Source organism: Trichomonas vaginalis, chromosome VI (assembly GCF_026262505.1).
Source record: "Trichomonas vaginalis G3 chromosome VI, whole genome shotgun sequence".
Taxonomy (NCBI): domain Eukaryota; phylum Parabasalia; order Trichomonadida; family Trichomonadidae; genus Trichomonas; species Trichomonas vaginalis.
Window position 1 is genome coordinate 19712825 of NC_067208.1, and position 20147 is coordinate 19732971.

The window sequence follows — 20147 nt, forward strand, 5'->3', positions numbered from 1 at the left end:
CGCTCCCATAATTATAATAATTAACATTTCATTGAAACTGTCTGTATTGAAATAATTAATATACTAACTATAAAGAGTAGATGGGTGAAAAAGATACAATGCTCAATAAAGCAAGAAGGTGAAATTATTTATTCTTGGTGAAATTAATAAATATTTTTATCTTTTGATTGGTTTTGGTGAAAGAAGTTTCTTGACATTATCAATTGATGACAACGAAGATGGTGTTTTACCATCCAAATTCTTCTCATTTCTGAGAACTCTTTTTACAGAACAGAGATGTTTCACAATTTCATAACATTCTTCTCCTGACTGGCAAGCGAGATGAAGTGGAGTGTTTCCTTTCTTATCCTTCTCATTCACTCTCACCTGAACTTGACTACAGAGATATTTAACGACATTCAAAGAACAGCTGATGCAAGCTCTGTGCAAAGGTGTTTCTCCGAACTTATCTTTCATGTTCAAATCGATATTTGGCAGCTGAGCAAGATATTTCATGACGTTCAAAGCGTCTCCTTCTGCAGCCCAGTGGATTGAAGTGTCTCCATCATCATCCTTCGCTGTAACCTCTATTCCTTTGATGGAACAAAGATACTTAACAATGTTTATCGCATCAATTTTGGCAGCAATGTTTAATAGAGTATTGTTGCGGAATGATGGATATCTCCTATTGACATCAACATGTTGGAAAATAAACTTGATGCCATCAATGCAATCACTTACGCAAAAGCCAAAAACAATGGAAGATAAAGCACTTTCCTTCTCGAATATAGTGTAACCAGAGTTGTTCAATTTTTCAATCATGTAAGGTTTAGAATTTTGAGCTGCGAAACTTAAAATCGTGTTTTGGCCAAACGCAATATCACAGAATCCATTTACTATGGCATATGTGATCGCACTTGAATCATTGTTGCTGCAACTCCTATCTATTATATTAAAAACAGATTCAAAAGTCTCATGATCATCATTAATTGGCTGATATTGCTGTAATTCAAGAAGATTTGTATCATCTCCTTGTAATCTATTCATAGCTGCTCCGCTTTGCTCTTGAAGGAATTTGATTTGGGCTTCCTTTTTCTTCAACTCAACATCTAGGTATTTTATTGCTTTTTCAACTTTTGTTAATCTAGATGTCTTGAGATTTAGCTCTGTATTGGCTTCTGTGATCGAGTTTTGGAGCTCAATAATCAATTTTTTGTTCTCAGATATGGCGTTTTCTCTCTGTCTGAGCTCCTCTTGTAGATTTCTTATAGCTTCATCCTTATTTGAGCAAGATTTTTTCAATTCCTGTAATTCATTATTTGACTCGATCGAATTTCCAGAGTTTTTTCCTTTGGGGCTCTTAGATTCATTATTAATTTTCTTATTGGGTGATGATTTCGCTGAAGTTTGTTGACTTTTCAGAAGATTAAATTCGCATTTTTCTATTGCGGATTCAACCATTAGATTTGACTTATCTGCAAGATCGCTAATGTAGTTGAACATATGTCTGAACGGTCTTGCTTTTAATACTTTGTATAATGTCTCAAAATAGTCCAAAATCTTATTACTATCGGTTCCAAGTTCAACATTACAATGTCTAAAGATATTGAATGCATCTGCTGGGCCGTATTTATCCTGAGACTGCTGCATTATTGCAGTTGCCTGCTCAATTGTTAGTTTGGCAACACGAAGAATTTGAAATATTTGATCTAAATCAAATGTGCAGTAGAACATCTTACTGTCAATGTATTTCTTGATATTGTTTGAAGCAGCAACAGCATCAAATGCTGATTTCTGCATAAAATGTCAGATATTTTTCAAATAAAATCTTTACAAAAAGATAAACATTTGAATACAGACTTTTTTTTTATCCATTCAAATCATATTTTAAACGTCTAAGGCATGATAGAGCATATTCAAGATGCATCGGTATTAATAGATGATATTTGTTCTAACAATTAGTAAAATGTCCAGATGGGCGCGTTGAAATTGTGAATTTCACCAACATTTTAATTATTCTGAAAATCTAACTACAAATCAATCAAGTATGAGTTAAAAATGATTCTCGACCAATCAAATCAAGAAAACAGTTTAAAAGATTAAATATTTTTCTCAAATATTCGTTTTCAAAGGCCAAATAAGCTAAATTTTTAAATGACATTTGAATTCTTGATAAAGCAATACAACTGTAAATATATAAGTATACAACGATGTACGTTTATCTAGAAAAAAAAATTGAGATGGAAGCTACAGCATTTTCGCAAGAGCTCCAAGATCTCAAGGAAGAATCAGCAAATCTAATAAATTCAATAAGAGAATTTGGCACAAAATATCAAGAAAGAAACCATTCAAGGCAAATTCTTATTGAAGATCTTCGCGAACTTCTTCCTGAAGACCAATTTCAGAGATTTAGTGCTCTTCTAAATGATACATTTGAGGAAAGTACAGATTTTCCACAGGAATCTAAACTAGAAATCGATATCGATCCTGAAGATCCACTAACATCTCTTAGGCAAGCCCGTGAACAAATTATGCAACAATTAGATCAAGGAGAGGCTTAATTTATATTCTCGTTCTCAGGCAAATTCAATTACATTTTTGAACCATGTAATAGAGAAAAATATTCGAAATATGTTTGAAATCATTTAAAATATTTGTTCGTAATTTCATTAGGCATAAATGGTTAATTAATTTTTTAAACTTATTAAATATTTTGTAACCTTTGTGGATCGATTACCAGAAACTGGGGCATTCATTTGGAAACTGATATGATAATGATAATTACATCAGCATTTAGTAGAATTTATTCAATAAAAAAACTTTTTTTCGTATATTGACCATAAGTAACAGATAAGTCCACAAAACAAGTATACGATAAACATACTAAATTGCTGTTTTAGTCGTAAAGGCTGTATATCAAGATGGTACAGTCTCACTGATTTTGAGAAATTGGGCATTATCAGAAATCATATTATCATAGACATGATCAACTATTTTGTGTTCAATTACTATAAATCCGTAGCTAAAATTGGTCTAGCAAGGGATCTGAAGCAAATGCAATCTCAACCGTTAAAATTGATACGATATCGTTTCCAAGATTATAAATTTGATAAATTTCTGCTAAATGACGTTCAATGAAGATCTTTTATGTTTTTTAAGGTTTTATTTCAAGAAGTTGAAAATTGTGATCCGACTTGAACCAAATTAGAGGAAATATCTATTATTATCTGAAGTTAATTATATTATAAAAATAGTCAGATCGATAAAATAATAAACGTGTAAAAAAGTTCTTTATGAATGATGGTTGAGTGAATCGATCGAATTAATTATTATTCAAAATTTATTGAATACTATTCAAATTTTTTGAATTCTAAATTTTGATTGTGCAACTTTTATTCGACATTATATTCTGAATTTGAATTAAGTATTTTTATATTTTTCAAATTAATAAGTCTAAAAATTGAGGATGTTTTATTGTCGTCTGGAAAAAGTGACAAAATTATTATTGTCGTCTAAAAAGGTGACAAATTATTATTGTCGTCTGGAAAAGTGACAAAATTATCATTGTCGTCTAAAAAATAGATTTTTCAAGCATGTTTCGGTACCTAAATAAAGGAAGAACATCAATTCCATCTATGTATATAGTATGCAAACACGCATGATATATGGAGTAGCTCTTTATCTGGCTAAAAATCCTATTATTTGAAAATTCGCATTGTCGTCTAAAACCGCCAGACGACAATAATAATACCCCCTAAAAATTATTTTGATAAATTCCAGAGGAGTGATATAGATCAATTATACTTTTAATTTCGGCCGTTCATAAACATCGTATTGATTCAAACAATTGAATATATCTTTTCTCAATTTTTTAGAACTTTTAATGAGCTTTTTATACCAACTTTTTATCGAAGACCTAGCTTCAATTGATATTCTGAGGTCAAACCTCAAGGCAACTGACCAAAAAATGAATATTGATCATGAAAGCTTTATAAATTCTCCCGAAAATCGAATAATTTATAAAGTTGAAACAAATATTCCAGCAAACATTAACAATATTCAAAGCAATTCATCAATTGAACTCGTTGGAAATAAGATTACTATAGCAACAACGCTTCCAAATCAACAAATAAAATATTTAATTTTAGACCCTGATATGAGATCAACAATTACATTCAACATTAAAGAAAATTTGATAATAAGTTTAACAAACATCTTTATTTCATCACTTTTAAATACATTAAATTATGAATTTAAATTTTATAAAAATACAGAATTTCGGATCCAAAAGTCAATGTGGAACTTATCTTTATTCCATTGCAACTTCTATCAGTACGGTAATTGCAACTACATAATCAATTCCAAACAATTTCCAGGAAGTTTATACATCATGGATCCAAATTCAACAACTCGGCTTAGCTCATTTAAGGATTTTATAGAATTTCAGTACTTTCAACTCCAAGGAAACGTCTTTTTTGATTTTCCTGACGACTCAAAAATAATAATTTCGGCCCTTTTCATAAATTCATCCGGCAACACTACAGTTAATTTGGGCCGCACTCCAATGAACGTAGAAATATTAGAGATTAATGTTCCCTTTTGCGAAATAATTTCAGGTCCAATTTATTTAAATCAATTTATAGTTGTTAACTCCACCATTGTATTTGACAGTATTGTGGGAATCGGTGAGAAGCCATCAATCGCTATTCAAAATGACGAAAATCATTTAATTAAGGCAAACTCGATTTTAAACTTCAAAACACAAATTTTACATAAATCAGATCAATATATCGGCCATGAATACACTTTGTTTTATACAAAAGAGCCAATGAATTTGATATCCTAAATTCTCCATTTAATTCTAAATCCGGAAGAATTATAGGATTCGAACTCACTGAATCCCGATTTGAGAACCATTATGAATATAAATACAGACTTTATTATATGACAAGTCTTCCATCAAACAGACAATTTTCGATTTCGGATCATTTATCACAATTAGACGAAATACAAAGGAACCTTGTCTTCTCGAAAACTCCATTAGAGTTATCATTCTTGTCCAGCTACAGCCCAATCATTTATCTTTCCAACTTTTCAAATTTCTGCAATAATTTGATTATAACATGCGCTTATCAAACAAAAATAATGTTAACGGATTCATCGATGCTATATAGTTTAAGTATTAGCAATGTTAGTCTAATTAATTCCAGATTTTCTGTAAAAAAATTGGAATTTTGTAATTCTGGAATTGATGGGACATCTGATATCACAACTGATGAAATTATTATTATAGATGGGGAAAATCACATATATTCTTTAAAGTGCACAAAAATGATGCTTTATCCACTTAATTTCATAAATTTAACAGAAGAAACAATATTTTATGATCAAAGTGTGATAAACCATAGAAACATAGGACAATGTGTGTTTCATATCCAGCGAAATTTCGATTTGTCTATAAACGTTTCGAAATTCGACAAATTTGTTCTCGAATTAAAAACCATTGGCCAATTTGACATGAACTTTTACCAACAAACAAGTTCCCCATTATCATTTAGAAATTGCCATGGTATTTTTACGAAATTTATTGACGGCAAACTCCCGAACTCATTAAGCATTTATGATGCATCACGCATCTTTGATTCAAAGGAACATTATACGATGAATAGGTTATATTTTCACCAAAAGGCAGAAATAAGCTCTGATACCAAAACTTTTCTTCACGTTTCCCCATTTTATCTGGATTTACATGCATCCTACAAGAAAAATAATAATGTCACTATAGTTCCGCGTAACCTCGAGCTAAATTCAGTGACACAAGAAACAAATGACGAAATTACGACAAGTAATTTGATATTAGAATACCAAACATACAGCAAATTCAGAGGTATTGAGAATTTATCTAATTTATATATCAATTTTTCTCTTAGCAAAGTTCCATTTTTGTATATCGAAAATCTTCAAGTTAGAAACGAGAAATTGAAGATTCATTGCTTAAATATAGTATCTTCAGAACAGTTATTCGTTGATGATATGGTACAGAACATTTCAATCGATGTTGTTTGTTTCAATCATTCAAATGTCAAAGATTTTCAGGTTGTTTATATATCAGATCACTGGCAGTTCGATAGTAAAACAAGGGTGTTTGATTTAGTACTCAGAGATAGAGGAGATCATAAATGTTTCGCTTTCGAGAAGAGACAACCAGATCCGAAATCTCCTTCTCCGAAAAAGAATCTGACCCTCTTTATTGTTTTACCTGTTTCTGTTATTGTACTTATTCTTTTGATTGTTGTACTTACTTTTTATGTCATCAAATGGCATAAGAAGCATAGCATCAATTCTTTCATGTCTGCTGAGATATCACAGACTGATGTAACACAAGGATTGTTATAGACTTTGTTTGTATTTGAATAAAGTTATATTAATGTTGTAATTTATAACTAATTTGAGCTCTATATTTGGAATTTCTTATAGAAATTTATGGGTTTCTTATTAAAATTTGAATTTATCTCAGAAAATTGTGAAGCATTACTCTTCTAATGAGATCATCGTAAGGTGAATCATCTCTCCCAAAATGGTGCAAGAGTTTATTACATTTTTCTTTAATAACTTCTTTTGTTAGTATCGTTTTACTCTGTTAGAAAAAAAAATCACTTTTTGTTTTCATAAAAACAAATATAAAATAAACTTTATTCTCTATAATTCATCCATAAGACCAAGACCTTCGTTTGAATACAATGATGAAGATCTGCTTGGATATACCATTTCTTCAAACTTGTAGAAGTAGACATAAATTAAGTTCGAAGACAAAGCAATAATAGTTACAACATCAACAATGATGAACAACAAACAAATTGTCTGTTTCATTGTCATTCCCAAGAAGAAACTTGAGTTACTTGGCTCAGGTTGTGGAGCTTTTGTCGGAGAAGGAGTTTTTGGTGTCGGAGCTTTGCTGAATTCGTAAATAACGTTACTTGCCTCTGCAGGGATTTTGAAGATATCAGGAGGTCCTTCGAAATTCGACTTGAAAACAAATCTCTTTCCGTCAGAAAGAACTCTGATGTATCCAGTCGCAAAACTAGAAACAGAATAAACAGATTTGTCAAAGAAAACAGTGCAAACTTGGTTATTTATGTAGAAACTTGGAACAATGTCCAAAGACTTGTCTCCGCACTCTATTCTCAAGTTTTCTTCATTTGAAACTGTGAATCTGATTGTTCCAAGTTTTTCGTAAAGTAAAATACTGTTTTGCAGCTTAATCTGGTCATTCTTCAAGAGATAGATTAAATTCATGAATTTAATCTTGTTCAACTTTTCACAGACTCCAATTCCTTCTCTGGAGAGTAGTTTATATTGATTATCCAGTCTGGAAAAACTTTTGACGAGAGATGTTCGCAATTTCTGTTTGGAGCTTTCTTTACAGATTAATATTCGACAAAATAAAAATGTCTTTTTATTTCGAATGGAAAAATGCAATTTTCACGAGCTGATGGTGTTATTCAAGAACTATGATGATATATCAACTCGGTTGTTTAGGCTAAGTACATTCGATGATGATGAAATTAGCGAGATTTATGAAAATTTGAAAATGATTATTCTTGAACCGAGAATATGCTCAGCATCTGTGCTTACAAATATTATATTCCAAGCAGCAAAATTCAATAACCGGTACTTGAAATCATATTGGTCCATTTTTAAAAAGTTATACGAAGAATACCACCCAAAATATATCAGTGAATTTGAATGCGTTTACGATTACTTCATTTACAAGGAATATGGCGTTTTATTAAATCAGGAAAACGAAAAATACCTTCAAAAATACGAAACCGAAAAATATTCTTTTGAAATTCATGAAGAAGGCACTATTTACAAGGCCATTATGGATAATGATGTCAATGCGCTAATACTGTTCACAGAACAAGAAGGATTTGATAAAGATCAAAATACATCAAACGAATTATACCCTTATATCGGAAGAGGCCTTTCTTTACTTGAATTATGTTGTTATCATGGTTCATCAGAGTTTTTCAAGCTCCTGCGCTCAAAATTGAATGCTGAAATCACTCCGACATGTCTTAAATTTTCATTTTTAGGTGGAAAACCAGACATAATGAACGAGTGTTTGCAATTCCAACGAATAGACAAAGATTGCACTGATTATGCCATTGCTTCTCATAACATAGATTTTATTACTTTTTTGATGAACCAAATTGATTTATTCAGTTTGTGGTCTTGCTGCGAATATTATAATCTTCATGCATTTTTTGGATATTTAGATCGAACGAATGATTTGATTGGTTGTTTCGTTATGTCTCCTTGTTTTGGGCTTCCAAGTCTTTGTGAATATTTGCTTAATCATGGTGCTGATGTCAATTATAATGATGGTTCAACGGCTCTTCATACTGCAGCTGAACTAAATATGGCAGAAGTAGCACAATTTCTTATTTCACGCGGTGCAATAATTGATTCAAGAGATACTGAATCAGAAACTCCTCTTCATCGAGCAGTTATGAGATATAGCATAGAAACAGCTGAAGTACTTCTTTCTAATGGAGCAGATGTCAACGCTTATGATGAGTCCTTTTATACACCGCTTCATGATGCAGCATTTACTAATTGCATAGAAATAGCAGAATTACTCATATCACACGGAGCTAATGTTAATATTAAATCTGAAAATGGGGCGACCCCACTTGATGAGGCATTAAGATTCAATCATTCAGATTTTGCAGAATTTCTCAGATCGAATGGCGCAGATGTTCATAGTAAAAAAGTTTAAAGTATATTGCACTTGAAATAATAAAACAAATGTTGAATATGAAAAGATGCAGAATTCATTTAAACAATGATAGATGTGAAAAGAAATTAGATTTTATAAATTAATGATAAATATGAAAGTGATGAGAATTTTATAAACTAATGGTAAATATGAAATGATAAAGAATTATATAACCCAATGATAAACATTAAAAGAAAGAGTATGCTATGGAATAATGATAAATATAAAAAGAAAGAGAATCGTATAAAAAAATGAAAAATATGAAATGAAAGAGAATGAAATTAAGCAATAATAAATATAAGAAGGAAGAGAATATAATAATATAATGATAGATGTCATAAAGCTATTAAAAATATGAAATGATAATGAATCTTATATAACAATGATAAACCTAAAAAGCTAGGAAATCTGATATAATGAAAAAGAATTGTATGAAGTAATGATGAATGTGAAAATAAAGAGAATTCCATAATACTCGTTGGAATATGAACCTTTCGAAAGTAGATATGAGGCAACTCCATAATTTCCATAAAGCATGCTTTGTGCCACTGAATTAGGTTCTTGTCCGAATTCAGTTTTTAAATAATCAGCAATTTGATAATTATGATATTTCAATGCCATGTTGATCAAGCCATCAAACGTCTTACCATCTTCTATCATTTGCATGAAAATATATTCATTTCCTCCTTGGACGGCAAATTTTTCGGAATCTTTGGTATATTTTGCACCGATATTTTTCAAGAAGTTGAAACACAACTCTGATCCAAATTTAATTGCGCAATCAAGAGGAAACATTTTTTGATTTACATACTGAGGATTAATAGTTGGGAATTTATTTTTCAGTTCATCAATTTTGTCCCATGCAACGTAGTGCGATATAGAATTTGTTGGAAATATGTTGAGAATATCTTTCATTTCAGGTTCGAAATTTTCAAAATGCATGCCTTTATAATATAGTAATGTTGTTAATCTCTCATTTCTTGGTTTGATGGTGATGTGCGAAAATTCAATTGAAATTCTTTGATAAAGATCTGCTAATAATTTAATATCTTTAAAACGAATTGATGAAAAAACATCAATCAGGTAAAATGCTAATTCGGCAGCTATTTTGTTTGTTTTGATTAAATTGACAATTTGCGAAGTTATTTGTAAAAAATTATCAGGATTTATATCCCATATTAGATTTGATGCTCGATTAGGATATTCAAACATTTCAAGAGGCTTAAGGTCACTAAAACTTGGCCCAATTTCAGCTTCTAGTTGATCGGAGCTTTTTTTTCTGAAAAAACTAAAAAAATCAAAAAAGTGACAAAATAAATTTCGGAAACATGATTTATGCTATAAAGCCTGATTTGTTGGAGAAATTGTTAATATATATCATGTAGCGAAATTGAATTAGAATGACAAATGGTAAAAGCGAATCCAACAAAATTATTACAGGCATCGGATTGAAATGTTGTCATCTAACCTTTTTTACAGAAAAATACTGTGTTATGACATATAAGTAGCCATTTCGTAATTAAAAATCATCTGTCTTACAATGCAGAATATTTTTCTTTGTTTCTGCATTTCAAAAAAAAAAAAAAAAATCAATGCTTCACTCTTCATATCCTCTTGGTCAATTTTTTGAATTGGCCGAAGGATTGATGAGTCTCCCTAACGGGCTAGGAGACTATGTGAAGTGGACGCCAATTTATCTTGTTCCAATTCTTGATAAAAATAAGAAATTCGAATTAAACGCAGATTTGCAGGCGAAAAAGAAAGGTAGAAAGATCCTCCTTAAGTACGGAATGAAAATAAATTGCAATGCCGATTTGTTTAAGCCAATTCCTGTTGTTTTACTTGAATCAAATTATTCATCAATGACAGAGCTCACTGTCTTTGTTCTCCAATGCTTAGAATGGTCATACGACACTAAATATAAAGGAACTCTTGAAGAATTTCAGTATTTTATCAAAACAACTTTATCATTAGAGAGAAAAGTCCCTTCAATGCATTATATGCTCGAATTTTCGATTAAGAAAGTACTAAACTACGCAATAAATAGCAAAAAACCGAAGTTTTCCGATGAAGTAATTTGCGATGTAATTGATTTCTTCGAAAAGACACAGATTTTAACAAAGAAAACATCGAAAATCTTAACACAATACGTTTTTACGTGGTCTTCGAAGAGCGAAGATATATCTAATCGCCTTATTTCTATGTTAATGTTAAATGCATCTCAGAAGAAAAATAATCTAATTAATAGCGATTTATGCAAGATAGTTCAGTGTTTTACAGGGTTTCTGAATGATTTGAACCCGAAATTCATCATGTTTATTGCATATTTAAATCCATACGCGCCAATGGACATCATTGCGTCAATTTACCAGTTCTTACCAAACGTCTTATACTCAAAGATACCTCCTCGTGACCCTCCAGCTAAAAAACGAGTAATAATGAAAAGTTTTAACAATAAAGAGCGAAAAAACGAGGACTTTGTTTTTTATGACTTACCTTTTGACTTCTCCAGTATCGATTCCTTCCAGTTCTCCACAGTTTTTTCGTTTAATGACTCCGAAATTATGGATTACGTTTCAATTGTCGCTAATGGATTGATTTGCTCGCAAAACGTATACAGAGACATATTCTTTGCATCAGCTCTTAAGCTCTACAAGATCAAAAACATTGAAAATATGAATGTTTTCTCTTGTTTGTTAATAATTATTTTCAAAATTGTTTCTATCGACTATCCGATACCCAACGCGTATTCAGTTGTAGCCGAATCATACGCTGTCCGCTCCAAACAGAACATATTCCAGTTCATTGATCCAGATATTGATTATGCCAGATCAATTTTATTCGATTTAGTATGTCGTAACCATCCAGAGCTTGTCATTGACCTGTTCAGGCGGTTTTCGCAGACTCCTTACTTAGTCGCTGAGTTCATTTGCAGATTGAGACACGGGGACATATCGAAAGTCGATTTCAGTTTGATGATTGACGATGACAATATATCTATTCTCAAGAAATCGCTCAACCAGCTCATGCTTATTAATAATGCGGCAAAAGATATCGTTTTTTACTTCTTAATCTTCCTCGCGACCGACCATAAGTCAGCTAATTCGTGGTTTAGTTCGAAACTGTGCGTGGGAATGTTCATGGAATTGCTTTTCAACCGTTCTGCCCAGAAAGATATCTTAAATTCCATCCAGGTTTCATTATCCACGTTCGTTACCCTGTCCAATCTACTCCAGTTCGCAACAGCCCTCAACACAGTCATAGATGCCTGCATCGGAGCCCAAACAGAAAATAATGAAGAGTACATAAACTTGGCGTTGGAGATTTTCAACGCGTTAAAGCTGTCGATTATTCATCAGCCACTGTTGTTACGCCACTTTGTCCACATTCTGGACAAGTATATCACTTTATGTGCGATTCATCAGAAACTTTTTGAGATATTAGACTTTATAATGGTTTTATCTCAGTCCAGTAATGACTTCTGTGTCTCTCCTTTCCAGCTCGAAACGTTAATTCCAATTCTGAAAAAACAATATGGAGATGATCCTCCAGAATTCATTTTCAGACAGATATATAAGTGCGTTTCATACGGAGAATTCGATTCTGATTGCCTGAGAGACGTAAGGAACCACATGAACCTTCCATTTTTGTTGGCTTCGTTTGGATTATCTCCAAGGATCACAGATATCATCAAATACTTCATAAAATTAACAGAGAAGAGGCCAAGTTCGATCGACAAGCTTTCAAATGCCGGATTAACCCAAGTTTTGTTAAATTTCTTCACTGGAGACGGTTCTGAGAAAGTCATCAGCCTAGATCTCTTCAAATACAAGATACTAATCCCTCCTGAGTTATACGATGACTGTTTCATGCTGATAAAAAGGATGATAATCAAGTCATGTAAAATGGATTTGCTTGCCATCCTCACTAAAGCACTTTACGGGCGCTTTTCGACATCAGTATTAGAAGTAGTCGAAGATTCCATTGCTGTCTGCATCGGAAACTCAAATACAAAGTTTTCAATTGGTTATCAACCAGTTCAACTTGTTTTGGCGCTGCCAATCACAAACCTAGTTAATGATTCCTTCTCCCTAGAGTTCAAACTCAACATAGATACAACTTCCGCCCATTTTGCCGAAGATGAATTTAATTTAATCAGATTTATCGACGAAGAAAACAGTTCCCTCAATTTCTCCCTGTACCACGGCATGGTCTACGCCACAAACGACAACAAATACTCCAAGAACATCGTAAATGTGGCGAGATCTCTCAACCAGAACCAAGTTGCAGAGTTTCCTCTCGTTATAAAGGCCGAGGACAACATCATGAAGATTACGAAACTCATGGAACAGACACTTCCGATGGTTTCCGAGATCTATTTCCAGCCGATGGTCGGAAACTACTTGAAAGTCATCGTCGGCGGCCTGATCAATCCATCTAAGACATACATAGAGGACGACACCAGTTTCGGCACCATTTTCGACATCAAAATCCACTCAGAGAAGTTCACAAACTACTACGAAATCCAGGGAAAGAAGGCCCTCTACGATTTCTCAAATCCGGAGAGTAAATATGTCTCCTTCGCTAAATCTACTGTTTCTCAGACCATCCTTGACTTGATGATTGAATCGTCATACGCGGATGTCTTCTGTTCCTTCTTCAACAAGGAGAGCGACACAGATTTCTACAGAGTCTTCTCCATCCTCAAAATGATTCTTCCTGTCGCTGCCGGTTGTCCTGAGTTCGAAACAATAAGGAAGTTCCTCGACGATAAAAAAGAAGAAATGCTCACGTTCAAAACATTCAGAATTTTGACTGACATCCACTTCAACCTGCCACATAACGAGATCAAAGAGAACTTCTTCAGAATACTCGTGGGAAATATAGATCTTTGGTACAAGAGCGTAGATTTCAACAGAATACTAGATTACATAATTAGATATTTATCAAAAGTGACACCTTTCGATGTAAAATATTCGTTAGAAAAATATTTGTCACTTTTCTCAGAAAACAAGAACTTAGAGATCAAAGAGAAATTTATTCTATATGTCTATTCTGTTCTGCACTACATAGACTCCAAAAGTACTCAGTATCTGCTTGACAAAGTCTTTGACGATGAAATAGAAGATGAAATGAAATTGCAGTTGTTAGATTTTACAATTAAAAGTGACATTGTTTTAGATGAAAACGAAAAGTACCTGACAATGAAGAAGATCGTCAAAAAGTTGTCTAACAAGATAGAGGAGACAGTGAAGTTCATCCACTTGTTGATCAAAATATCAGGAGAGAAAAGCTACATCTACATGTTCACTTGCGCAAAGAAAATCGAAAATTTGGGGATTTCAAAACTTATTTTCGATAAAATTTACGAGAATTTCACTGAATTCCCTCAAATCACTTACCTGCTCGCAATTCTATCCCTCAAACTCTCTCCATCAGAGAAAGAAGCATCTCTAACTGCTCTGCTTTGGATGGCAATGAATTGTGGGTTTACAATAACCGATGATCAGTGGGCCATTGTTCCTATAATTGTTTATTCCCAAATTCCTCACATGGCTGATACTTTTTCACACTTCCTGTTTCTCATGTCAACGAAGCCGAACTCAAAGAAGCAGAACTCGCCTGTCCAGACATTTCTGACTTTGAAATTGTTTAGTTTGACGATCACTTCACTCGACAAAGTGGTCACAAAGTTTGTTGAATACTGCATCGACCAGTACTACAAAGATATACCGAATATGTTGAATTTCCTGCTGTTTTCAAGCGTTTTTATCTGGCCAAACGTGCAGCCAATGAATGCGAGATTGAGAGAAGATTTTGCTATGTCACCTTTTGCAGAAAATTTGACACCAGAATTAAATCTTCCACAGTTTAGCCCAATAGAGACTGTTGAAGGCATTTTGAACTTTTTGTCTTCAATAAACATGCCGGACATAAACATCAGATTCAAAGTCAGGTTCGAGGATGATTTCTCATGGAAGGACAGAGATGTTTTGTCTATTTTCGAGAAAATTTTGAAGCAGCCACAAGTTAATAATGACGTATCTCCGCAGTTGAAGTTCATCTTGGAGAAATACTGCAACGGACAAGTTGTTGAAGAAGAAAAGAACACTCCTGAAATGCAGGTGTCTGTGATTTATGTTATTGAGAACGCATTGACAACTTTCAAGAGTTTGTTCACTGAATTCGCTCCAGCAACTTTTAGAACATTTGGAGAAACTCTTTTCTTCTCTGAATCTTTATAATCTTTTCTTTTATATATTTTGTTTTAAATGTATTTATTTTCTAAAATAATTTGTATTTTTATTGAAGCTCATATGATTATCCATTGTTGAAACAGATATTCCTATCTTGGCACTTCATTTAATTGAATTTCAAATAAAAACTAAGAAAAATTTTGAGATATAAACAAACTTTTACAAACAAAAATTATAAATTATATATTTCAAAAAGACGAAATAACGCGAACAACTTTCTTTCTGCGTGGAGAATCGTTGTGCTTGACTGTGACTTTCTTTATAGATGGCTTTTCTTCTTCGATTGGCTCATCAATAATTAATTTGTGAGATGGTAATGGTTCATCCTTGATTCCATTATGAATCCTGAATAGTTCCATTCTCTTTGTTGAATCTCTTAATGTCGCTATCATGTCACAAAAAATCATATTCTTTGATTCTCCGAAAAACTCGGAAAAGAGTTTGTAAAATTCTGCACAACTAATTCTATTCTTGATGAATGAATTAAATGCAGAAGAATATTTTTCAACTTTTGGCTTTGCTTTGAGAATTTCCCAAACTTTTTTCTTGTAAATGTTGATGAATTCGCTTCTATAATTATTTGATTTTGTATTTGTTGTAGTTTCTTCTACTTCAAAGTCTCTCATGAAATCGATTTCGTTATCAAAATCATGATGTACTCTTTGTAAATGAAGCAATAATTCTCCTCTTGTTGCAAAAGCCACGAGTTGCATAGCAGCACAATCCTGATGATGGCAAACAAAGTGTTCTTTCTCATTGTGCTCAATCAAATCTTGTGGAGTATTGAACCATATGATTTTATTGTTCTTGGCGCAAATTTCGCATCTTTGATGTGATTCGTTCATGTGCTCAGCTAATGTGTGCTGGTCGAAAAACAGTGACTTGCAGCAAATGCATCTTGGATGATGTTGGTGAATGTGCTTATGGATTTCAGCCTTGGTGAATGTTTCTAGTGAGTGCGGATTAAATCTTCCGCTTCCTTGGCATATCCTGCATATTGTTTCACCATGCTTCTCTAAGTGCTTTGAGAATTGATTAATATTATGGAATTTATGATGGCAATGATGGCAATTAAACATATTTAAGTTCTTAATTTCCTTCTTAGCGGCTGGATCTGTATAATATATCTTATTAGCATCATCAAATTCTAAATTTAATTGTTTTGCAGATTCATAGTCTAAATTTAATTTTGACGTTGCAATAGGCCATGAGCCATCATTATTTTGCTGACAATAATAGCAGCAGTTGTTTCCATAGTTCTTAGAATATCTAATATAGCATTGTAAACAAATATCATTGTGTCCACAATGCTGCAATACCCTAATATTGATTGGTTCGGAGCAGATATCACAGTACACTCTTGAGTCTTCCATTTATATTTATGTTAAGAAAAATTTTTTCCTCTCATAATAGAAAATTAGGTTGATGGGCAAAAATTTTCGAGAAATAAAATTTTAGTCTAAAAAAATTTTCCTCAGATCTTAATTGAAGATAGCTTGGAAGACTCTATTGGGTGTGAGTTTTATTGTGATTTAAAAGTTTATGCAATAAATTCGAAATGTTGAAAATAGAAAACATTATCTAAATGCTTACAATAGGCGATATGAATAAAGCAAAGTTTGTATTGATTAAAAGGTATGTCTTCCTCAAATAAACAGTCTTAAATGAAAGAATTGAAATAATAACCTTTCATAATTGTTCATATTGTGTCATGACAATACGATTTGAACCATTTAATTCTTTTTCTTGGCTTTACTCAAAGAAGTATCACATAATGGAAAATTTCATTCATGATGCCATAGCAGGCTTAATTACTTAAAATTGTCTAAGGAACAAAATCGTTTTTATTTCATATGATTTCAGAACGATGTCGGATTTAACGCAGATGTTTATCATAGCAACATATGAATATATGAATTCTCGATTTAGAGTAAATAAACATTTCTATCAGGCTCAAAAATTATTTTTCGTTAGAAGGGTGCTAAACAGATAATTTTCGAATGAAAAATGCTCTAATTCCATATATTTTACATTTAACTTGATATAATTTCCTTAATAGTTAATATATTTAATGTGACTCACTACAGTTAATTCATATTATATGTGTGGGTTGATTTTAAGAGGGCAAACCCAAATTTTAGCTAAAAGTGACAGGGGAAAAAAACGTTTAGTATTAAAAAAAAAGACCGATGAGAGCTTCGTTCGAAATATAGAGGGAACTGAGAATGCGCAACCATTCTCAGGGAATATTGGATGCTATTCCCGTTCCCTCTGTATGGAAAATTGAGGTTTTCAAAGGGAGTTAAAATAATATCAAATTTATACTAATTTACTTCAAAATACAAAAGTATTTGACAGCTAAAATTAGTTACTTTAGCAAGCCTATCAATACCCTTTTACGATTATTGTTACTTTTTCGAAATAAAAGTAAAAACAAATTTATACTAATTTACTTCAAAATACAAAAGTATTTGACAGCTAAAATTAGTTACTTTAGCAAGCCTATCAATACCCTTTTACGATTATTGTTACTTTTTCGAAATAAAAGTAAAAACAAATTTATACTAATTTACTTCAAAATACAAAAGTATTTGACAGCTAAAATTAGTTACTTTAGCAAGCCTATCAATACCCTTTTACGATTATTGCTACTTTTTCGAAATAAAATAAATTTATTATCAAAAACCTTTTTTTCTTAGTAAAAATAAACGAAATTTTTTACCTTATGAATTTTTGATGGAAATATGCAAATTTAAAATAATAAAGAAAGCCGCGAGCGAAGCGATCGGCTTAGTTCGAAGATTTTGATTCAAATCTTTGCTGATCTGTAATTCGCGGAAGCCGCGAGCGAATCGAGCGGCTTAGGTCTAAGATTTTGATTCAAATCTTTGCTTATATTCCTTAAATTCTTTATGAAACTCGCAACAGTTCCATAAAAAATTTTAAATTCTAAACTGTCGAAATTACCGATCGGTAATCACACCCCTCACGGGTGTGTTATTTTTTACAGGCGTGTCACTTTTAGCTAAAATTACCCCTACTCGAAAAAGTGGTTAAAATATCTTGAGATTTCCTACTTAAAAATACAAGCATCCATGAGTATAGTATTTTTCATTATTATCTATTGAAATGTGATTGTATACAGTATTCAATTTATGTTTAATTGACCAATAATGGAATTTCAGCACCCAATTGTTGTGCTTATATACTCTTTGACAGTCCTTTATCCATATGTCATTTATACATGGGCATATACAAACCCAGTACACTTCTTAAAACACTGCTCCCAAAAGTTTCTGATTGATACATCATCATACTCTCATTTCTTTAGCTTTGTTTTATATGGTTATATTTGCCTTCAATCAGAGTTCCTTCTCGAATCATTTTTGTTCTCTATCCCGATCATCATCATTGGTCAAGTTCTCAACTTTGCCGTTTACAAGAAACTCGGAATGTGCAGAACCTACTACGGATGGGAATTAGGTCTTTACAACGGCGAACTTATTTCCGGCTTCCCATTCAAAATGGGCGACGCTCAGTACAAGGGATGCATGCTTACAATCCTTGGCTGCTTCTTTAGCTTCAAGGCAACATTAGATGTTACAGTTGCTACACTTGTATGGCTTATTGCCTATACTTACATTATCATCATTGAAAACCTTACACCAGGAAGGAAGGCTTAAAAACAAATCAATTCCCGTTGATTTTATGTCAATTGGCCTGTTTTGTTTTTTCACTTTCTTTAATTCATTGTAATAAAAAATTTATCGAAAATCTTTAAATAATTTTTCTATGTCTGGATTCTTTTGCTTGATGGCATGCTGTATGCCCGTTATGGATCATTTTCATTGGAATTCATAAAATAATATTCAAATAAAGAGCATTAATCTGAATACTATATAGAAAAATGTGTTCCATGGCTGAATGTTAATTTGCGATTGGCATTTAGCCGGTTATTTTTATTCTTGATGGATACCTCAAATCTATCAAGAAAAATGTTTTTGAATAAAGGGATGATTTTAATTACATGTGATGAAAAATCTCCAAAAACATATAGAGAACATACAAACGTTAAGATTTATGGTTATTTTAATGGCGAAAAATTGATGTTAATGAGAATTTATCTTTCATTTGATTATGATATTTACACACTTCTTAAATGCGAAATCGATGAAGATAGATTTAATGAACTTAAAGAAAAAATCGGATGGTCAATTCCGTTTGAAGAATCTCCAAAGGAATTTGCAGAGTTTTTCAGCCCTGAAACAGACCAAAACTCATCAATCGATATACTTTATACGATTACTCCATTTTTTGGAAAAATGACTTTTCACGAAATTACTTCATCACAAAGAATTTTTCTCTTCGACTTAACATTTAATGATTGTGATCGCGCGGAATCATTTGATAACGCTCAGACAAGATATGATGACGTCAGAAACGATCTACACAACATTGAGAAACAAAAAAAAATCATTTACAAGTACCTCCATGATAAGAACCCTAAATTACTTGACTGTATGAAGCAGAACGTATTTTCGAAAATTGATATCTAATTGACTTATTAGAAATACTAATTCATCTTCCACTCAACTAACATATGTATTTCCTATGGGTTATTACTGAAGATTTTTGATTGTTTAAGATAATCGAAATCAAATTCAATGTTTCAAGACAAAATTGCTTTGACTTGATAAAGCGCTCACTACAGTTCAACAATATTATTATTTTGCCATTGTTATTTGTCTATTTGCAAAAAAAATATTTTGTTTATATTTTAATTCGCATCTTTTTGTATGAAATAAACTGTATTGTATCGTAACTAGATATAGATTGAGTGCGGGACAAATTTGCCAGATGTCACTTTTTCACTAACCTTAAATTACGCTTTTCTAATTTTAAAAAAATAACCTTAAATTATATTTGAAGAAATTATGTCTATGATATATGTTTTATGCTAGAATCTTGGAGTTTTCAAGCACTACACAAGAGCTCCAAGGTTCCAAGAGTGAATGCTCAATAGCAATTATAGAGATGTACCTTTTCAAAATGACTTTTACTGATTAAATTTAACCAATAGAAGACATTTTGAAAAGGTACCTCTACAATTAGATATACAAGAGATTCAA

The 20147-nt window shown here is 32.1% G+C and overlaps 9 protein-coding genes across 9 annotated transcripts, besides 2 other annotated features; 6 read left to right on the forward strand and 3 right to left on the reverse strand.

Annotated features, from left to right (window-relative positions):
* Positions 1-120: 120 nt before the first annotated feature.
* Positions 121-1779, reverse strand: TVAGG3_0895000 (cysteine S-palmitoyltransferase protein; the record flags this gene model as incomplete). The annotated part of the gene is made up of 1 exon (XM_001318604.1): positions 157-1779. One exon carries the CDS (start codon positions 1777-1779, stop codon positions 157-159), a length of 1623 nt encoding a protein of 540 aa, XP_001318639.1.
* Positions 1780-2218: 439 nt separating this feature from the next.
* On the forward strand, positions 2219-2957 carry TVAGG3_0895010 (uncharacterized protein; the record flags this gene model as incomplete). The annotated part of the gene is made up of 1 exon (XM_001318605.2): positions 2220-2540. The coding sequence occupies one exon, from the start codon at positions 2220-2222 to the stop codon at positions 2538-2540; it is 321 nt and encodes a 106-aa protein (XP_001318640.1).
* A 2187-nt stretch (positions 2958-5144) lies between these two features.
* On the forward strand, positions 5145-6375 carry TVAGG3_0895020 (uncharacterized protein; the record flags this gene model as incomplete). The annotated part of the gene is made up of 1 exon (XM_001318606.2): positions 5311-6375. One exon carries the CDS (start codon positions 5311-5313, stop codon positions 6373-6375), a length of 1065 nt encoding a protein of 354 aa, XP_001318641.1.
* A 303-nt stretch (positions 6376-6678) lies between these two features.
* TVAGG3_0895030 (uncharacterized protein) lies at positions 6679-7275 on the reverse strand (the record flags this gene model as incomplete). Its single annotated transcript, XM_001318607.1, has 1 exon — positions 6679-7275. The coding sequence occupies one exon, from the start codon at positions 7273-7275 to the stop codon at positions 6679-6681; it is 597 nt and encodes a 198-aa protein (XP_001318642.1).
* Positions 7276-7424: 149 nt separating this feature from the next.
* On the forward strand, positions 7425-9056 carry TVAGG3_0895040 (spectrin binding; the record flags this gene model as incomplete). The annotated part of the gene is made up of 1 exon (XM_001318608.1): positions 7445-8761. The coding sequence occupies one exon, from the start codon at positions 7445-7447 to the stop codon at positions 8759-8761; it is 1317 nt and encodes a 438-aa protein (XP_001318643.1).
* Positions 9057-10333: 1277 nt separating this feature from the next.
* Positions 10334-15128, forward strand: TVAGG3_0895050 (aggrephagy protein; the record flags this gene model as incomplete). The annotated part of the gene is made up of 1 exon (XM_001318609.1): positions 10354-15006. One exon carries the CDS (start codon positions 10354-10356, stop codon positions 15004-15006), a length of 4653 nt encoding a protein of 1550 aa, XP_001318644.1.
* Positions 15129-15176: 48 nt separating this feature from the next.
* TVAGG3_0895060 (rescue of stalled ribosome) lies at positions 15177-16412 on the reverse strand (the record flags this gene model as incomplete). The annotated part of the gene is made up of 1 exon (XM_001318610.1): positions 15207-16391. The coding sequence occupies one exon, from the start codon at positions 16389-16391 to the stop codon at positions 15207-15209; it is 1185 nt and encodes a 394-aa protein (XP_001318645.1).
* A 729-nt stretch (positions 16413-17141) lies between these two features.
* Positions 17142-18061: a mobile genetic element.
* Positions 18062-18191: 130 nt separating this feature from the next.
* Positions 18192-18701, forward strand: TVAGG3_0895080 (phosphatidylethanolamine N-methyltransferase family; the record flags this gene model as incomplete). The annotated part of the gene is made up of 1 exon (XM_001318611.1): positions 18192-18701. The coding sequence occupies one exon, from the start codon at positions 18192-18194 to the stop codon at positions 18699-18701; it is 510 nt and encodes a 169-aa protein (XP_001318646.1).
* Positions 18702-18986: 285 nt separating this feature from the next.
* Positions 18987-19840, forward strand: TVAGG3_0895090 (assembly abnormal protein 6-related family; the record flags this gene model as incomplete). The annotated part of the gene is made up of 1 exon (XM_001318612.1): positions 18987-19574. One exon carries the CDS (start codon positions 18987-18989, stop codon positions 19572-19574), a length of 588 nt encoding a protein of 195 aa, XP_001318647.1.
* A 13-nt stretch (positions 19841-19853) lies between these two features.
* Positions 19854-20147: part of a mobile genetic element that runs on past the window's edge.